General features: G+C 38.2%; 1 protein-coding gene across 5 annotated transcripts in view; it reads left to right on the top strand.

Annotated features, from left to right (window-relative positions):
* The window catches only part of NSD3 (nuclear receptor binding SET domain protein 3), a 92171-nt gene that overhangs the window by 43266 nt on the left and 32086 nt on the right, over positions 1 to 16819 (top strand). For 4 of the 5 annotated variants that reach the window (XM_031440093.2, XM_031440094.2, XM_031440095.2 and 1 more), the window contains exons 5-10: positions 3319 to 3473; positions 5035 to 5550; positions 7227 to 7353; positions 11085 to 11185; positions 13304 to 13349; positions 16307 to 16437. In XM_031440093.2, coding sequence (XP_031295953.2) covers positions 3319 to 3473; positions 5035 to 5550; positions 7227 to 7353; positions 11085 to 11185; positions 13304 to 13349; positions 16307 to 16437 — 1076 coding nt within the window. Of the gene's footprint in view, positions 1 to 3318; positions 3474 to 5034; positions 5551 to 7226; positions 7354 to 11084; positions 11186 to 13303; positions 13350 to 14243; positions 15735 to 16306; positions 16438 to 16819 lie in introns of those variants that run through there. The other variant, XM_031440096.2, reaches the window with a different exon arrangement.

Raw genomic sequence — 16819 nt, forward strand, 5'->3', positions numbered from 1 at the left:
GGACAGTTATCACAGAAAGAACCAGTGTTGAGCCATCATTAGTAACTGAAGTCCGCAGTTTACAGTAGTGTTCGCTTTTTGTGTTGTGCAGGTCTGTGGGGTTTTTTTTACTTGCCTTTCCAACAATGTTACTTTTATTTCCCTGCAGTGTTTTCTTTAGCACATTCAGATGTTATAGTCCAAAATCATGTATCTTTTATTTTCTCTTTGAATACCTTTATAGTTTTTTTCAAAAGAACAGAAAGTGATGTGGTAGCACTGTTCTATATAGAATGAACCTTAGAATCAGTGACGTGCTAGCCCGACTGTCCTTTCTTTCCTTCTTTAGAACCAGCTTCCTTTCCCATTCACTCCTATCAGTGTGTTGAGTTCTGTGGGTTTTGACAGATGCATAATGTGGGAGTAATTCTTTTTCTCTTTGCATATTGTATTGAATAGATATGAAAATAAAGATTTTTAACTGAGAGTTTCAAATCGTACCACATTATACCTATTGTAACTTTAAACCCCAAATTTTTTTAATTTAAAACTGGTTGGTTTTATTTATATATTTTTCTTATATAAAAATGTTTCTCCCACACTTTTCTATTGGAAATTTAGCCCGTTACTTAGGGACAGATGTGCTAGTTTCTTCATCTCTCAGGTCTTTGGGTTTTTATTTCACTCTTGTTTTATAGTTTTCCAGCCAGCAGGAAGCAATGTGCTAACACAGAGACAGATTGTTTGATTTGTCTGTCTGTAGTAAATGGTTTAATGGAGGAAGAAGTTGAAAATAAACATTAAGATGAGATTTTAACTATGAAGTCCTTTGGGATCATGTTTGCTTCTAAATAACTAACCATGACTTTTGGAAACAGATTATGCCCTGTGTTCTTTTAACCCTGCTACTTGTACCCACCATCCCGTCCACCAAACTCCCCTGTTAGTTTAGGTTATATTTCTGTTTTTGTGTGCCAAAACCTGTGGACTTTTGATAAACCTTCTTGATTAATTATAGTCAAATTTATGCTTGGTTCTTCTCACATTAGATGATACGGAAATCCAAGTTGTGGGTGCGTGTTTCTCTCTTTTCATAGGCTATTTTACACTTGAAATTTTAATCTGGTTTTAAACCAGATTAAAGTAAATCCTTAGATAATCTCCTGTTAACGTCTAATAAAATTAAAAAATTTTGAAATCAAGGTATAATCGATTTCAGATAACTAAGTTCAATTTAAGCTTCTCCCCATGTTTCCTATAGGATCTGCTTGTTGGCTTTCTCCCCTGCCTCAGTTACCTTGGGTTCCCCAGATTGACCTGAGACTTTAGAGCAGTGTTTTCCAAACTATACTTGGTAAAGGACCAGTTTATTGCTCTTTAAAAAAAAAAAAATTCCAGTCTACCACAGACCACTACTTCTGTGAAATATGATAAAATTAACTATTAGAAAAGTGAAAGGCCTGTCCCTCCAAAAAAATTCAGGGTGCAAGATCCCTGGTCTCGGGCCTAGATGTCACGCAGTATCAAATTATCATAGTTTCTAAACGCTCACTCTTAATTTCTCTGCTTGTTTTGTCACAGACTGGCTTCTTCTGGGAACCACACTTTCAGAGGAGCATGACTGTAGAACAATGATTCTCAGATGTTTTGGCCCAAGAACCCCTTTCACACTTAAAATTCGAGGACTCTAAAAGCTTTTGTTTATAAGAGTTATTATATCTACTACTATTTCTTTTCATTTAGAAATTAAAACTGAGAAAAATTTAAAATGTTTACTAGTTTATTTTAAAATAACCTATTATATGTTATATCATTAATTACGTTTTTATGAAAAATATTTTCTCAAATAAAAAATTGAGAGCAATGGGTTTTTTACATTTTTGCAAATCTCTAATGTCCGGCTTAAGTGAAGACACTTAATTCTCCTATCTGCTTCTGCATTCATTCTGTTATGTTTTGGTTGAAGAATATGAAGATAACCTGGCCTCACACAGATGTGTAGTTGGAAAAGGGAAAAGAATTTTAATAGCCTTTTCAGATAATTGTGGATCAGTTTCTTTGATCTTACACCAAATGGTGGGTTAGTTGCAACGTGGAATCTGAAATCACATTGATAAACTTTTTGTACTTTGTTACATTAAAATCCATTGGTTCTATCTCGCACTTTGAATGGATTGTTTGCCTTTTGTGATTAACATCATACACTGGCCTTTTAAAAATATTGTATGCATATCTTCCAAATGTTGTCACTTTCCTCTTAGATACTTTTTTAAATCACGTTTGTTAATGTCATCACTGATTTCATCAGAAAATTCTTTGATTATAGGAAAGTTGGAAGGCTCATAGGGGCAGATACTCATTTTCTAGTATTCTCATTTTTCTTGAAAGATCAAATTTTATTATTGGCAACAAATACTGTCAGTTGTTATCCTTGAAGTGACAGACTTGCTTGTTCATTTTTGAGGAAATATTTGCCAAATTCTCAAATTCAAATATCCATAGTTCTCCTGTCAGTCATTCTCTCCAGTAAAAATGGTGTTCCACATGGCCAGTTCATCTTGCAGTTCCAGCAGTCACAAAAGTTCTTTCCCTCAAGACAACCGTCATGCCTTCAGTGTGGAGGGTGCTTTATACACACTTGCCACTTCATCACATAGAGAGATTTAGTAAAATCAATAATGTTTACTGCTTCATCAAGGACACTAAGTAAAACTGGTCTTGTTTTTCATTAGCTGTTGGTGTGTGGCAGTGACAAATACTACACTCATTGCCTTCATTTGTGCTGAGGTGCCAGCAGTCTTATCCACCATTGCTCTTGCAGTATTAAGCGCAGAAGGCAGCATCTTGGTAGTATTGTGAAGGCAGCTTTGACCTCACAGAATCCCTGGGATAGTCTCAGTGGCCTCTCCTCCTCCCCAAGGTCTGTGCCACACGCTTGTGTCACTAGAAAAGTAATTTGACCAGCACTTGGCTTTTGAAAATCCAAGAAAATACGTTACATATTTTTTTAAGGAAAAATTATTTATTTATACCCAGATTTGTTTGTAGAAAGGTTTGAAGCCAGTAAAAGTAGTGTAACCAAGGTAACAAATCTAATAATTACCAGAATCCCTAATTTTTTCTCTTAAAATCTGCTTGCTAATTTTAATCATTTTGGGGGTGATTTTTACAGTAACTATTAGTGCCATTGGTAGGGGTTGGATTATATCTTTGGACAATCCAAGAGGTACAAGTTTTAATAGGCATAATACTAGGGAACCTGGCTTAGGTCCACGTTTTTGGTGAAGTACACGTAAATGCTTCTGTTCTGAAGTGGCTAATGAGAATTTTTCCTTACAGGTGCCCGGGAATATCACGTCCAGTTTTTTAGCAACCAGCCAGAGAGGGCATGGGTCCATGAGAAGCGGGTACGAGAGTACAAAGGTCACAAGCAGTATGAAGAGCTGCTGGCTGAGGCAGCCAAACAAGCCAGCAATCACTCTGAGAAGCAGAAGGTAACCGACAGCATAGTGGCATCATCGGCCGAATGCGCTTCTTGAAGGGCTTAATAATTTAGCAGAGCTTTTCGTAACTTGAATTCAGACAATTAGAATGATATGTTTTACTCCTCTAAGTTCAATTTTAATAATTTATTATGTGTCAATAAATTTTATCTGTCATGTAAACAGTATTACGATACTATTGAAAACTTTCACCATCTGCTTAATACAGTCTTGGAGTCTGGTCTGAATTGACTTCAAATGCACATAGTCCAGGGGATGCTAGTGAAATGTGGGTTTTGCCGGGGGGTTTTATTCTTTTTCCTACTTCACCATCTTTCCCTAATTCCCCTTTATTCTTAATTAGCAAAATTGTTTTATGAAAGTTAAATTTTTAAAATATTTAGCGAGCACTTCTGTGTGAGACAGGCACTGTTTTAAGCATTATATTTATTATATATATATAATAATTAATATATATTATAATATATAATAGATATATAGATAATATATAATTAATATATATATTAATCCATTTACTCTTCATAACAACTTCAGTGAGGTAGATATTACTATTCCTGTTTCTACAGAGGAAAAAGTTGAGGCACAGAAAGCTTAAGTAGCTGGTTCAACCAAGTTCACACCACAGAGGGAACCAAAGATGTTGGATGAGGCGGTGACTCTATTAGAATTTTGATAATCTGTCAGTTGAGATTTTTAAGCTTAGCTCATTTAGCGTGGGCCTCTTGTGATTCAGAAACGTGTCATAGTTTTACACGAAGCTGCGTATTATCACAGAGGATTTGGATTGATTTTATCAGGACCTAACATTCTGCAGATGTAAATATCTGTGTTCAGTGTACGCTCTTCTGTCTCACGGGTTCATCAGCTAATTTCTGGCTCCCTCTGTCTAACCCTCTGGATCGTTCCTGATTGCTTTGGTCATCTCGCATACCTTTATTCTGAATGTTCTCATCTGTCTTGCCAATCCAGAGTCTTCTGATCAGGCCTGTGGAAACTGTGACTCGGGTTTATTTTTCCTCTCGAACATTCCTGTCTTCTGTCTCGTCCACTTTCACGTTCCCGGCTCCCGGTCCCTGCGCCCTGCCCCGTGTGCATTCTGGCTCCAGCTGGCCGCGCAGCTTCACCCCCTGGCGCTCCGCCACTTACTTAGCTTTGCTGTGGTCTCTGAGCTTTAGGGTGGCATTTTTAACGGTAGCGTTTTATTGGCCACTGGACGTGATCATTTCTGTAATCTTTCTTCTCCTGCCATCATCATTGCTCGCTTTTTATGAGTTTGGTGTGAGAAGGATGACTGCCTCTTTGAGGGACTCGTCCCGCAGCATGGTCAACAAAGAAGGGTTTACTGTGCAAGAGAGCAGACCTGCAGTCATCCACAGTACCACTGATTCATCAGGGTCTCGGAGTCGGGACATTTCCTTCCTTTGACTGAGGAACCTGAAGCTGTTTATGCATACCTGGAAAGATGAGAAGATCACGTGGGAAACACACATTGGTTTAAAGGTCCCTGTTAGATCCAAGCATGTTCTCAATGCCCGTTTGTCTTTGCTTCCAGATTCGGAAACCCCGGCCTCAGCGAGAACGCGCTCAATGGGACATCGGCATTGCCCACGCAGAGAAAGCGTTGAAAATGACCCGGGAGGAAAGGATAGAACAGTATACTTTTATCTACATTGACAAACAGCCTGAGGAGGCTTTATCCCAAGCAAAAAAGAATGTTGCCTCCAAAGCCGAAGTTAAAAAACCCCGAAGACCGAGATCAGTGCTGAATACTCAGCCAGAACAGACCAGTGCAGGCGAGGCGGCCTCCTCCCTGTCAAGTACTGAAATTCGGAGACATAGCCAGAGGCGGCACACCAGTGCCGAAGAGGAGGACCCACCTCCAGTTAAGATAGCCTGGAAGACGGCAGCAGCAAGGAAATCCTTACCAGCTTCCATCACAATGCACAAAGGGAGCCTGGACTTGCAAAAGTGCAACATGTCTCCAGTTGTGAAAATTGAACAAGTGTTTGCTCTTCAGAATGCTGCCGGAGATGGGAAATTTATCGATCAATTTGTTTATTCAACGAAGGTACCTCCTTTCCTCATGGTTTTTTTTGGGGAACATGAGTATTTAGTCAGCCATGATATTTAAAAAAACGCCAAACATCACCAGGTGGTAATCTAAATACCCTTTGCATCCACTACATTTGAAATGTACAGTCAGTTTACTCTGTTTAAGATGGGGCAAAAAACACATAGGCAAAAAGGCTTTGTTTTTCTTCTTCTTTTCCCTCTTTTGTAATATCCCCATCTGTGCTAAATTAATCTTGAACTGGGCAGCCAAAATTGAGCTCAGCTCCCTAAAGTCATGGGAAAAAAACTGGGCACTTTGCCTGTTTCTAGTCTGTATGGTTAGTTTTTCTTAGTTGCAAAGCATGCTTCTTACTAAATCATTTCTGTCAGTTATCTGAAGTAACCATTGTGATCATTGTACCTGCCCATCTGTCTGATTGCACCAGCGATTTTGTTAGGCTCGTGTTGGCTTGGGGTGTCTGATGCACGCTGGAGGAATAGCAGAGCTGTGTTTGCTCTGTAACAATGAGCTGAGGCGATAGCTTGGGTAATGGGGTGGAAGTAGCCTCTTCAAACTGAATGCCTCCACCAGCCAGGGTGACCATTTAGGGCACTTACACTTTAGGTTTAAGACTTTAAAGCTCTTTTACAACAGTTGCAATTTTTATTCCATATACCTCTTCACTACCCTCCCAGCCCTTACCACAACTGTGGGCTTGTGAATTGAATTGAGTGGCACCTCATGGGTGTATGCTACTTTTAAAGACTTTTGCACTTTCTTCCTAACATTTTCATATGCACATTAAAATTAAATATAGGTATGCCTCATTAGTGATATATTTTCCTAAAGAAAAGTGTAAGGGTCCTCTGTTAACCTGTTTCTGCCTATAGGTTCAGCTGATTTCAGTAAGGCTAAGCTACTTGGAAAGACCTGTGTTAAGTATCCACTTGGTTCTATTGGTAGCTTTGAATAGCAAATGAATATTTTGCATCTTTTCTGACTGCGAATTGGCTTCATTCTAGGAGCTGGTTTTTATCTGCTTTTGGATGCACAAGAGAAAATTTTGTCACCCTCCTCCAAAGAGTGCTATATGTAAATGAAATCTGAGATAAAACCAATCTTTTAAAAATACGTATACTATATTTATAAATCACTCCTTTATTTCATTGCATTAAAAATACCTAAAAGGAGACAGAACTGTAATTGCCTTCTGTCTGCTCCGAACTGCTTATTGGGTGCACATTTTGGTCACCATGAATGGCATACTTCTGTGTCTAAGGATTTCCTTCTCTTTCAAAGACGTGTTGACATTTTTATGTGTAGTGGTTACTTTACCAAGTGAAAATGGCTTGAGTTCTCTACTGTGATGTGGGTAAAGGGAGAGACTGTTCAGACCAGAAAGTATTTTGGTTTTGGCAGAAGATTCGGTGATACAGGTTCATTTTTTAGTGATACTCATCCTCTGGATTTAGCAAATAGTTTTTTTTCCCCCGCATAATCTTACTGTACATTTTAGAATACATCCTGATGACTTAATAAAATTGTTCTGATAATGGCTAAGATAATACATTAACTGCAATCAAAGACCCTATAAAATTCAAGCACATTATGATCATCTTAAGCTGTCTTTATAAGCCAATGATGTCATTTACCTGGTAATCACCTATTTTTTAATTTGGCTTATTTTGAAGGGAATTGGTAACAAAACGGAAATAAGTGTCAGGGGACAAGACAGACTTATAATTTCTACACCAAACCAGAGAAATGAAAAGGCAACTCAGAGTATGTCATCTCCGGAAGCAGCATCTGGTCCTGCAGGTGGGTGTGACAGAAGAGGACCTCGATCCACTTGAGAGGCCTTGGTTCTGTTCTGCTGTCACATGGCAGCTATGTTCCTAAGAAACCTTTAGTTATCAAAATTAAATTATATTTAAAAAATCATACTATAAAAGCAATTATTTCAATGGGAAAGGATGGTTTAGGAGCTAGAGAACTTTATTCATAGTAACAATAACAGTTATTTTTCCTACAGGAATTTCAATAATAGGAGGGTTCTATAGTGAAAAGAATATAGTTGTAAAATCTGTGCATATGTGAGTAGATGTACCATCTGACAACCTCTCTCATGAGAATGACACCTTTACTTCTCCAGCACTGTTAACACCCTTGCCGTTTCCTCCTTTACCCGCTCTCGGTCGCAGGTTAGTGGATGTCCACGCTCTTTCTGTTGTTCTGAGGTGTGCTGTGTTGGGGGCTGAAGGGCCCCGGGCCTAACTCCTTTTATAATCTTCCCTGCTTAACAGATACCATGAATTGAAATCAAGCTAAATTATCCTTGCTTAAAGGAGAAATGCCTGTATTCAGTAAGACTGTGCCTTTGAAAGAGGTAAAAGTCATCTTTATGAAGAGACTGACTTGCCGAGGACCTTACAGCTCCACTGAGTGGAGGGTTTGGCTTGACATGACAGTGTTACTGCGGCACACAGCCATCAAGAAGAGAGATATCACCTAGCTTGGTCATTCGAAATCTTAGGAGAAAGGAGTGTGTTTCACTTTGTTCTTTAAAAAGATTTTTTGGAATCTAAGAAGTGACCAAATGTATTTATTTCCTAGAAAGATTAAAATCTTAAGACCTGAGGTGGTAATCTTGAATCAGAAGTAAGTGAGCCAAACCTGTAACTGAGTGGCGCTAAGGGGTAGATATTTTTGTAAGGGAAATTTTGAGTAAAATTCTTATTATTATAAAAGCTAAATGAAAACAGTCATTATTCAGGAAAGAACTTGGGCTAGCTTTCTTAAAAAAAAAAAAAAAGCGTTGGGGGCTGCAAGACCATCAGAGGTGGTGGCAGAGGACATGGGGCATCTGTTGGACAGGGCACATTAAGCAGAATGCCTTGATCATAAAGTGAGCTGGAAAAGGAAGCTCCATTAAAGTAAGGAGGGAGAGCAGAGGGTGGAGCTCAGCATGCGCAAGGGCCTGGATGCAATCCCCAGTACCTCCATTAAAATAAATGAATGAGTAAACTTAATTACCTCCCCCTCCCAAAATAAATAAGATTCTTACAACACATTAAAAAAATTTTTTTTAATAAGGAGGGAGTAGCAAAGTCCAGAACCAGATTTGACTTGTATCATTTCAGAATACTACATGAGAAGTGAAGTTACAATGTTGAAGCAATGAATAATGAATTAGAAGACTTTGCATTAATTAGCTGTAATTGAAAATGTTTGCTCCCTTCCCTGACTACTGAAAGGATCTTTTGGCCTCAGCTCTCCATAGTTAGGTCTGTCAGTTTTGTCATCTTTCTTTACCCCAAGCTGTTAGTAATTTGTCTGACTGTAAGTGTGAGACTAGGAGGATCATTATTTAAACGTCTCCATTCTTCCAGCTAGGGAGAAAGGAAATTCCTCGCATAATGTTAGATTGCTCTTAAATATTATAGCTTTACTTTTAATGGAGCTTGTTTTTTTCTTCCACTCAGCTCCTGAGCATTTTATTTTTATGTTTGTCTTTGCATTTCAATATATAAGTTCTGCTATGAATTTTCTTCTTTTCCTTTTTTTTTTTAAACTGAAGGCAAAAGATTATAATTCTTATATCTGGAAAATGCCCAGTTTCTTCCTTAGACAGGCACATGTAATTAGACTGTAAATTAATGTTGGGGCCTCAATTCAGGAATGAGCGCTCTAAAGCTTTAACCTCGGTTTAAGTTTTGTTACTAGTTGTAGTTGACAAGCATATTTTGTCTTTTTAAATGACCATTTTGCTCCTTGTGAAAATAACTTCAGTAGCTGAAAATTCAGAAAAGAGACCTGATCTCCCTTCAGAAACCAATTGCACCATCATCTCCACGGGTGTTAACTACTTATGGAGAGTTCTTGAGCCTTCTCAGTGCATTTAAGGGACTACAGAAAGTGTGTGGCACTGCTCCATTTCTGTGGTTTGAAGAACTGTATTTGCATTTATGCCAGATTTCTAAACTAGTTTCCGAATCCAGAGATGCTCACTTCCCCTCTCTTAGAACGTAACACAATACTTTTCAGTGGTTTCAAATGTAGTAGAATTTATGTGTTCTTTGGGTAGTTTTCAGAATAATTTTAAGGAGTCACATTGCCTTAATTTCTTTAGCAGATCAGATATCATTTGTGCTTGATGGAACAGTTACATTGTCTCATCCTCAAAACAAGTCAAGTTTGTTTTTTTGTTTGTTTTAAGCAGTTATGTTTTCATTTTCCTCTTTCCTTATAGGTACTTGAATATTGACTATACTAAAATATGACTGTCTGGAATACACAAGTGTCTGTGAGGGTGGGAGGTCTGTTGCCTTAGTAAATTTTTATCAGTGTGAGAATAAAGGACACCTTCGTTTTGTGACTTCTCTGCTGGAAATTAATTAACCACAGCTCAGAAACAGTACATTATTATTAAACAACCTACTCCTTCCCCCCTCCCGCAAAAGTACTGGGAGCCTCCTTTGTTTTGGCTTTGAACAAACGTGAGGGAAGCCATTTACACATAGACAATAACAGCGAAACCAGAAAATACACAGGGGATGTGGAAGGAAGGCTTTATGGAGGTAGCTTCTGCAAGGTGGTTTTTGTCTAGGAAGGACCATTTAGGTGGTCTAGGCGCTGGAAAGCTGGGAACAGCTGCACTGAAGGTATCATTCCTCCTCAGGGCCACAGAATGAAATCATTCCTGACAGTATTCTTTCACGTTGTGGCCTTTGGTGCAAGTTTTATCCTTTCCTAGATGGGGTCCATGTGAGTTTTCTGTTTACTGTCAAAAATTTTTACTGTTTAAAAATCTTCATACTTTCTTTTTTTTCACCATTTAACATTAAAAAGCTTGATGATGTGTTTCAACTAGTTTTCCATGAGTAATTATTTCTAAAGTGCATCAAGTCCCTTGATAGTCAAATTACGGTTTTGGTCATATTTTTGTGCCTTTTCTATTTTTTTACTTTTTGGTTGTTAATAACACAACAGCAAAACTTCTATAAGTGCACCCAGCACTGTAAGCATTTTACGTATAGAATTAATTGATCTGTTAAAATGCAAAATATGTAGTCCTGATTGAATTTGGAACCATTAATTCCCAGTGTGAACTGAGAATAAAATCATTTTCAACCATTGCCTCAATCCCTTCAGTTATAGTTACCTAAATGTGTTTATCTGCTTTAAAACTAAACCATGTCTGCTATTTCAGTTTGACTTTATAATTTTAAAAAAATCAATCCTTCTTCATCTGTATAGCGTCATCTTTATGTCCTAGTCTCAACCCATCAGCCTTTACAATTTGATTTGTACAATTTTTTTATGTACTCCCAAGTGTTTAATAGTTTTTTTTAATGATTTATAATTAAAAGACCAAAAGTAATGAGGGGATTTGGTCAAATCTTACTTACTTAAATGTCAAGGCATCCTCAAATGAGTTGTCTTGTTTTTACATTCCCCTTTTATTTCAGACTTGTAAGTAGGGGCACTAGGACCAGCGATCACCAGCTACCCCATCAAATGAGTTTTTGTTTGTTTAAATTATCTTCTAGGCTCAGCAGAAAAGAAGCAACAAAGAAGATCAATTAGAACTCGTTCTGAATCAGAAAAATCCACTGAGGTTGTGCCAAAGAAGAAGATCAAAAAGGAGCAGGTTGGCTTCCTACATGTAGAGAGTTAAAACATTGTATTTGTAAATGTGGCTCATATTGGTCTCTTAAAAGAAAAGAAGCTTCCCCTACACAGGGTTTCCTTTCTGGACTATCTAGTGATTCTGTCCTGGTGAACCCCAGTGCCCAGTCCTAATACCGCCATCCCTGTGATTCTGCTTCAGGCATTTTCACAGAAAGCGGTCAGGCTTCGGGAGATGCTAAGCCAGTGGTACAAGACTTTTAAAGAATTCCTCACATTTATTTTGAACTTTCTGTTGTGAGCAAAATGATTTCATGTTTTCATGATTTTTATTTGGAACCACCAGTGAGTTCCTTTTTAAAAATTTTTAATTTTTGGTTTAAGCTGCTGGTATGTATTATTTTTATTTTTTAAACACATCAAATTAATTTAACTCTAAGAGTTTTATTTAAGAAATAATCATAGATGATGTGGTTTTTCTGTTGGTGTCACATTTTTTGGAATGTTATTTTCCCAGTGGAATGGCACTCACCTGTTAATGGGTTGTCAGATACACACTAAGTAAAAAAAAAAAAAAAAAAAAGTATTCTAAATGAAGGGTATTAAACCTGAGTAATCAGTGTCTTCATATACATATTAACATACCTTCTCAAAGAAAATTTTGGAAATCATTACTCCTTTAAATTAAACTCAAAGTCAGAGTTTTTCTTAATTTTTTTAAAGTGAAAGAATATCCAGTTTTACAGCCCAGACAGCTACTATTAAATAAAAAGAACTCTGAAGAGTATTAATTCAATAAGCTTTATATTTTTAAAACTACTTAAATATGGAAGAATGTGAAGTTTTCAATTTAAATTATCTCCTTCATAATTTTAATCTTCCAAACTTAAAAGGTGACATTGTGGGTGCTCTGTGGTATCATCAAGCTTGTAAAACAGTTTTCTCAGAAATATTGAACTAAAATTTAAGTAAAATACTAATTTTTCATTCATTTATCATAATTAACTTCCAAGCTTAGGAAATTATATTCCAAAAAATCTTTCTAAGCTCTTGCGAATCTGCAGTATTTCTTACCAAAATGAAGATGTGATCTTGCCAGCTGGTTCCCAAATTCAGTCTGTGACCAGTCAGTCTAAAATTAATAAGCATAAGGACAAATTGTTAATGCCACTGTGTTTATAGTTAGTAGTAGAACAATACCAGTGATTGTTTAGAAGATTTTATATTTGTATTACTAATTGTGTCTTAAAAAAGCACTTCTGTTGTATGTTTTTTTACCTGTTGTAAAAAAAATTTTTTTTTAAATTTTAAAAAGCTTAGAACAATCCTTAAATATTTACAATATGTGTTTCAACATCAACATTCATATTTCACCACAACTCAAAGAAACATAAAGTTCAGTTCATTGCTTAAACAGGAAGCATCCTCCAAACAGCATCCTTTCTTTAATTCCAATGGTTCAGTCCTCAGAGTACCACGCGTTTTCCATACACATTGGCAGAATAACTTCTGATCTCGCTCTCCTAATGTAGGATCAAGACACTGTTCATAAGACACTCGAGAAAGTGCTTTTGCAATATCACAAACTTACTTTCTTAAGTTTGTAGTAGCAGCAAAATTATTGAGCTTCCAGCTGTATGGAGCCCTGTAGCACTCTCTACAGAGAGGGTCCTGATTCCCAGCAACTTAGATGTGAGTGCAGGCGCGGAAAGGCCTTAAAGTGGTGTGAGTTACATTAACCTGAGTATCATAGTAAGTAAAAATTTATCCTAACGTCTTTGGGGCGGGAGGGGTTTATAGCAGCACTGGAGCTGGTTGCAGAAACAACCCCTCTTCTGCCCTCCCGACTCTGAGGAAAGCATTCTCGGTCTCTTCACATACGAGGAATGGTGGGAAAGGTCTTGGCTAGAGAGCGTGTGGCTGTGTGTTGTCACTTGGCATTCAGCACAGGCAGCTAGGATTTAAACCCTCCCTGACCCTGAGACAGAGAACTTTACCCAGAAAATGGGGCCGAGTCCAGATTTCAGATACATTAATCACTCATCATCACTTAGATTGATGGAAGTATTATTTTTTTCCTCTGTTAATGAAGTGAGAAATAAAAATTCCTTATTAATGGTATATTTTTCTCCCCAAACAGGTTGAAACAGTTCCTCAGGCTACAGTGAAGACTGGATTACAAAAAGGTGAGTTCTTACGTTGTTGCTCTACATTTCCTTGATTAAAACCAATTTTAAAGAATTATTTGTACTTCATGTATTTTTGTTTGTCTCTGTAAATCATTGCTGTTGCTCTTCAGTCGATAATTTGTGTGAAATTGAAGTATTCCCCTGTGTTTGTGTGTGTGTGAGCGTGCGCGCGTGTGTCTTCTAGAGTTGATCTTATTCTGTGCCTCCGTGTGAAAAGTCTTATTTGTTTTGGTAAATTGGAGAACACCACGTAGACTTGATACTGTTTCCAACTTTTCTCCATAAGATTCTGGGGTTTCACTGGTTTATAAACTAGGGATGTGACGAATCCACTTTTTTTGGTATTCGAGTGAATACCGAATAGTAGCTATTAATGTTTGTCAAACATGGACTATGACAAATCAGACAAGACAACCTGATTGAAAAAAAACCTTGCCACGTTTATTTTTACAGTGCTGTAAAATCTTTTTTTGTAAATTAAAATGATTCATAGCATATTTATGGCCATTATTAGATGACCTTATGCAAAGTCTAATTGCGATATGCACAAAGTTTAAGAAAGCTTAAACTTATATCTGTATTTTCTGTGTGCAATTTGACTACAGTACAAACTCCATAGCATGATTCGTGCGTTTTTGGTGAGATCAGACTGTATTTAATACCCTGTAGTTTACTCTGGGCAAATTGCATTATTTAAAAAAAAAAAAAAAAAAAACACCAGCCTCTCTGCATTCTCGGGGAGAAGTCTGCAGCGATGGTCTCCGTGGAGATCCTCAGCAGAACTGAACAGCCTCTCGGAGGGAACACTGCTTGGCGGAGCTCCAAGAAAAGACATCGCGATCGCTGCGAGATTAGGAGGCCTGATTGCGTTGTGTTTCCACCATTCCACAGGGTCGGCGGACCGGGGAGTGCAGGGCTCTGTCAGATTCAGTGACAGCTCCGTCTCCGCAGCGATTGAGGAAACTGTGGACTGAGATTCCTGTACAATTTCATCCCAGAAACTCCAGACTTGTAGTCTCCATGCAAGATTTCTTTGTCGGCGGCTCGATAAAACAGTTCCTTTGTTTTCAATTTTGATTTTGCCAATCATCATTATTGGCACTTTCCTGCCTGGTTTCTTCTTCAAGACTCTGAACGATTGCTTTAACATTCAAATGATTTTTTTTTTTTTTTGGTCTGAGCTGGATGGGTACAGCTTAAATCATGGGTCCAGCCTAAAAACCACCGTTTAACTTACACTGATCAATTTCAACATGGACTGTTTTTTGTTTTTTGTTTTTTGTTTTTCAATAAAGCATCATTAATGCACATCTGCAGGGTTTTGCCAAACAGCCCAAACTGTATACATTACAATCATTAAAAGCTCTTATTTTTTTTTAAAAAAAAAAATATTAGTGCCGTTATCATGGAGAACAGCATGGCGGCTGTCTTTGGCAGTCTGTCGTCTTTCTAGCATTTTCAGAAACTCATCGGAAATGGCGGTACCTGTGTTTCCCTTCGAAAGCCTCTCAGTACAGCACTCCTGTTCCTCTGTTAAAACTCCTTGTTAATCCAGTGATCTTTTAGGCCAAGGAAACATTTTGTGGTGGTGTTCTGGGTCCATACACCAGCAATGAAGGAGATAGATTTGTGTACTTGTGTTTTTTTTTTTTAAATCAGCGTTCACACGGGCAGGCACCCTCATTTATAGATGTCAGGAAACACTGAGTGAAAACCTTGTAGCGTGGGATGTGGTAACGAGGTTCCAGAATCTGAGCGGTCTAAAGAGGCCCGCAGCCTCCGGCACAGACCGGGGCCACACGCCACGTGCTGCGCGCACTCAGCCCTGCGGATCTTCATGGCCTCGGGAGACCTGTTCCTCCATGGTCTCTTCTGGACTGCACACTTCCACCATAGCTTGCTGGGCTGATCTAGATGTCTGTTTGTTGTATGGAAATTTTGGGGGCAAAAAAAACATCCAAAACACAAACTGTGGGTTGAAATATTAACCGTCTCCTTGGTTCCTTGGTGTTCACCGTGCCCGACCTGCACATACCATCGCGGCTGTTCTGTGTAGCCTCTACCGCATTAGCCCAAGAGATTGTTGCTTTGTAACTTTTTGCACTATTGTTTTGGCTGGATTTGTATTACACACAGTTTTAAAAAAAAAAAAAATTCCACACTATTCTCTGCCTTTTTTTTTTTTTTTTTTTTTTTCATATTTATTCCTTCCCGAACCAATTCCACATAGTGGCCTCTCATCCAGCTCTTCGTGATTTGGCTGCACTCGAACGTTGATTGTCTGTTTACAGCCCTCAGCACTGTGCCTCCTTAAATGGCATGACGTATGTAGCTGTACCGCAGCACTTGTAATGGTCACAGTAAATGCCCTTCACCAAGGAAGTCTCAGATGAACAATTGCGAACATCCAGAATCTGTTTGGGGGGCAATAATCAACTGAATGGCAAAATTCGGGGGAAAATGGCACTATCCGTGTACGAATCGAATACAAATCAAAGATTTGTCACATCCCTAATAAAAACAAGATGGAGGTGTCTCTGCGACCATATTTGTAAGCTACACAGTGTGTTGGGTTTTATGTCTTCCCCCTCCAAATTGAATGGTTCTCTGGATCGCTCCAAATCGTATCAGCTGTCCTGCAGTTTTGATAGAATTGGTTTTTAGGTTGGAACTTGGGCTCTATGGCCTGAAAATAGCTTTAGCGCAGGAGCACTGAATTCAATGTTTTAACAGAGCGGTTTGTAAATTAAATCATTACTCATCTTCAGGAAGGTCAGAAGCTTACGAAGTTTTGACTTGTGACTTCAGTTGTTGCAAAGAGAGCCGTGCTTTTTTTTTTTTCACACTACAGATGAGTTTGGGGAAAGAAAATATTCTCCCACACATACACACAAAATTGAAAACAACAAACTTTAAGCACTATTTTAGGATTAATTTCGGTGTGTTGTGTTAAGGTGCCAGCGAGATTTCAGATTCCTGTAAACCCCTAAAGAAAAGGAGCCGCGCCTCAACGGACGTAGAAATGGCTAGCTCAGCGTACAGAGACACGTCCGACTCCGACTCCAGGGGACTGAGCGACCTGCAGGTAAGCATGGCCCAGGGTCTGGGCGCAATGCTGTCCAGCTTTGCAAAACCAATAACCAAGCAATGCTTTGCCTGACTTATTTGGGGAGAGCAGGGAATTAAAAAACAAACAAACAAACTCATAGTAAAGAAATCATTTTGGTTATTTTGTGACTTATGGCTCTTTTAATTTTGCTGATCTCTTACCTAACAGAAGCATAGTGTTTTAATTTTAACAGTTTCTCTCAAAACACCAGACATCTGGTACCCAGGGGTCTTAGAAAGAAAGAAAACAAGAGGATGTACAGTGGTTTATTTGAGCTAGTCTTGCACTGGGATTTTCCTAGCACCTAGTTTTGATGAAATTTTTTGTTTTTCTTAAAAAGGTGTTGTTTTTTTTCCAC

The sequence above is a fragment of the Camelus dromedarius genome, chromosome 22 (genome assembly GCF_036321535.1).
Source record: "Camelus dromedarius isolate mCamDro1 chromosome 22, mCamDro1.pat, whole genome shotgun sequence".
NCBI classification, from domain to species: Eukaryota; Metazoa; Chordata; class Mammalia; order Artiodactyla; family Camelidae; genus Camelus; species Camelus dromedarius.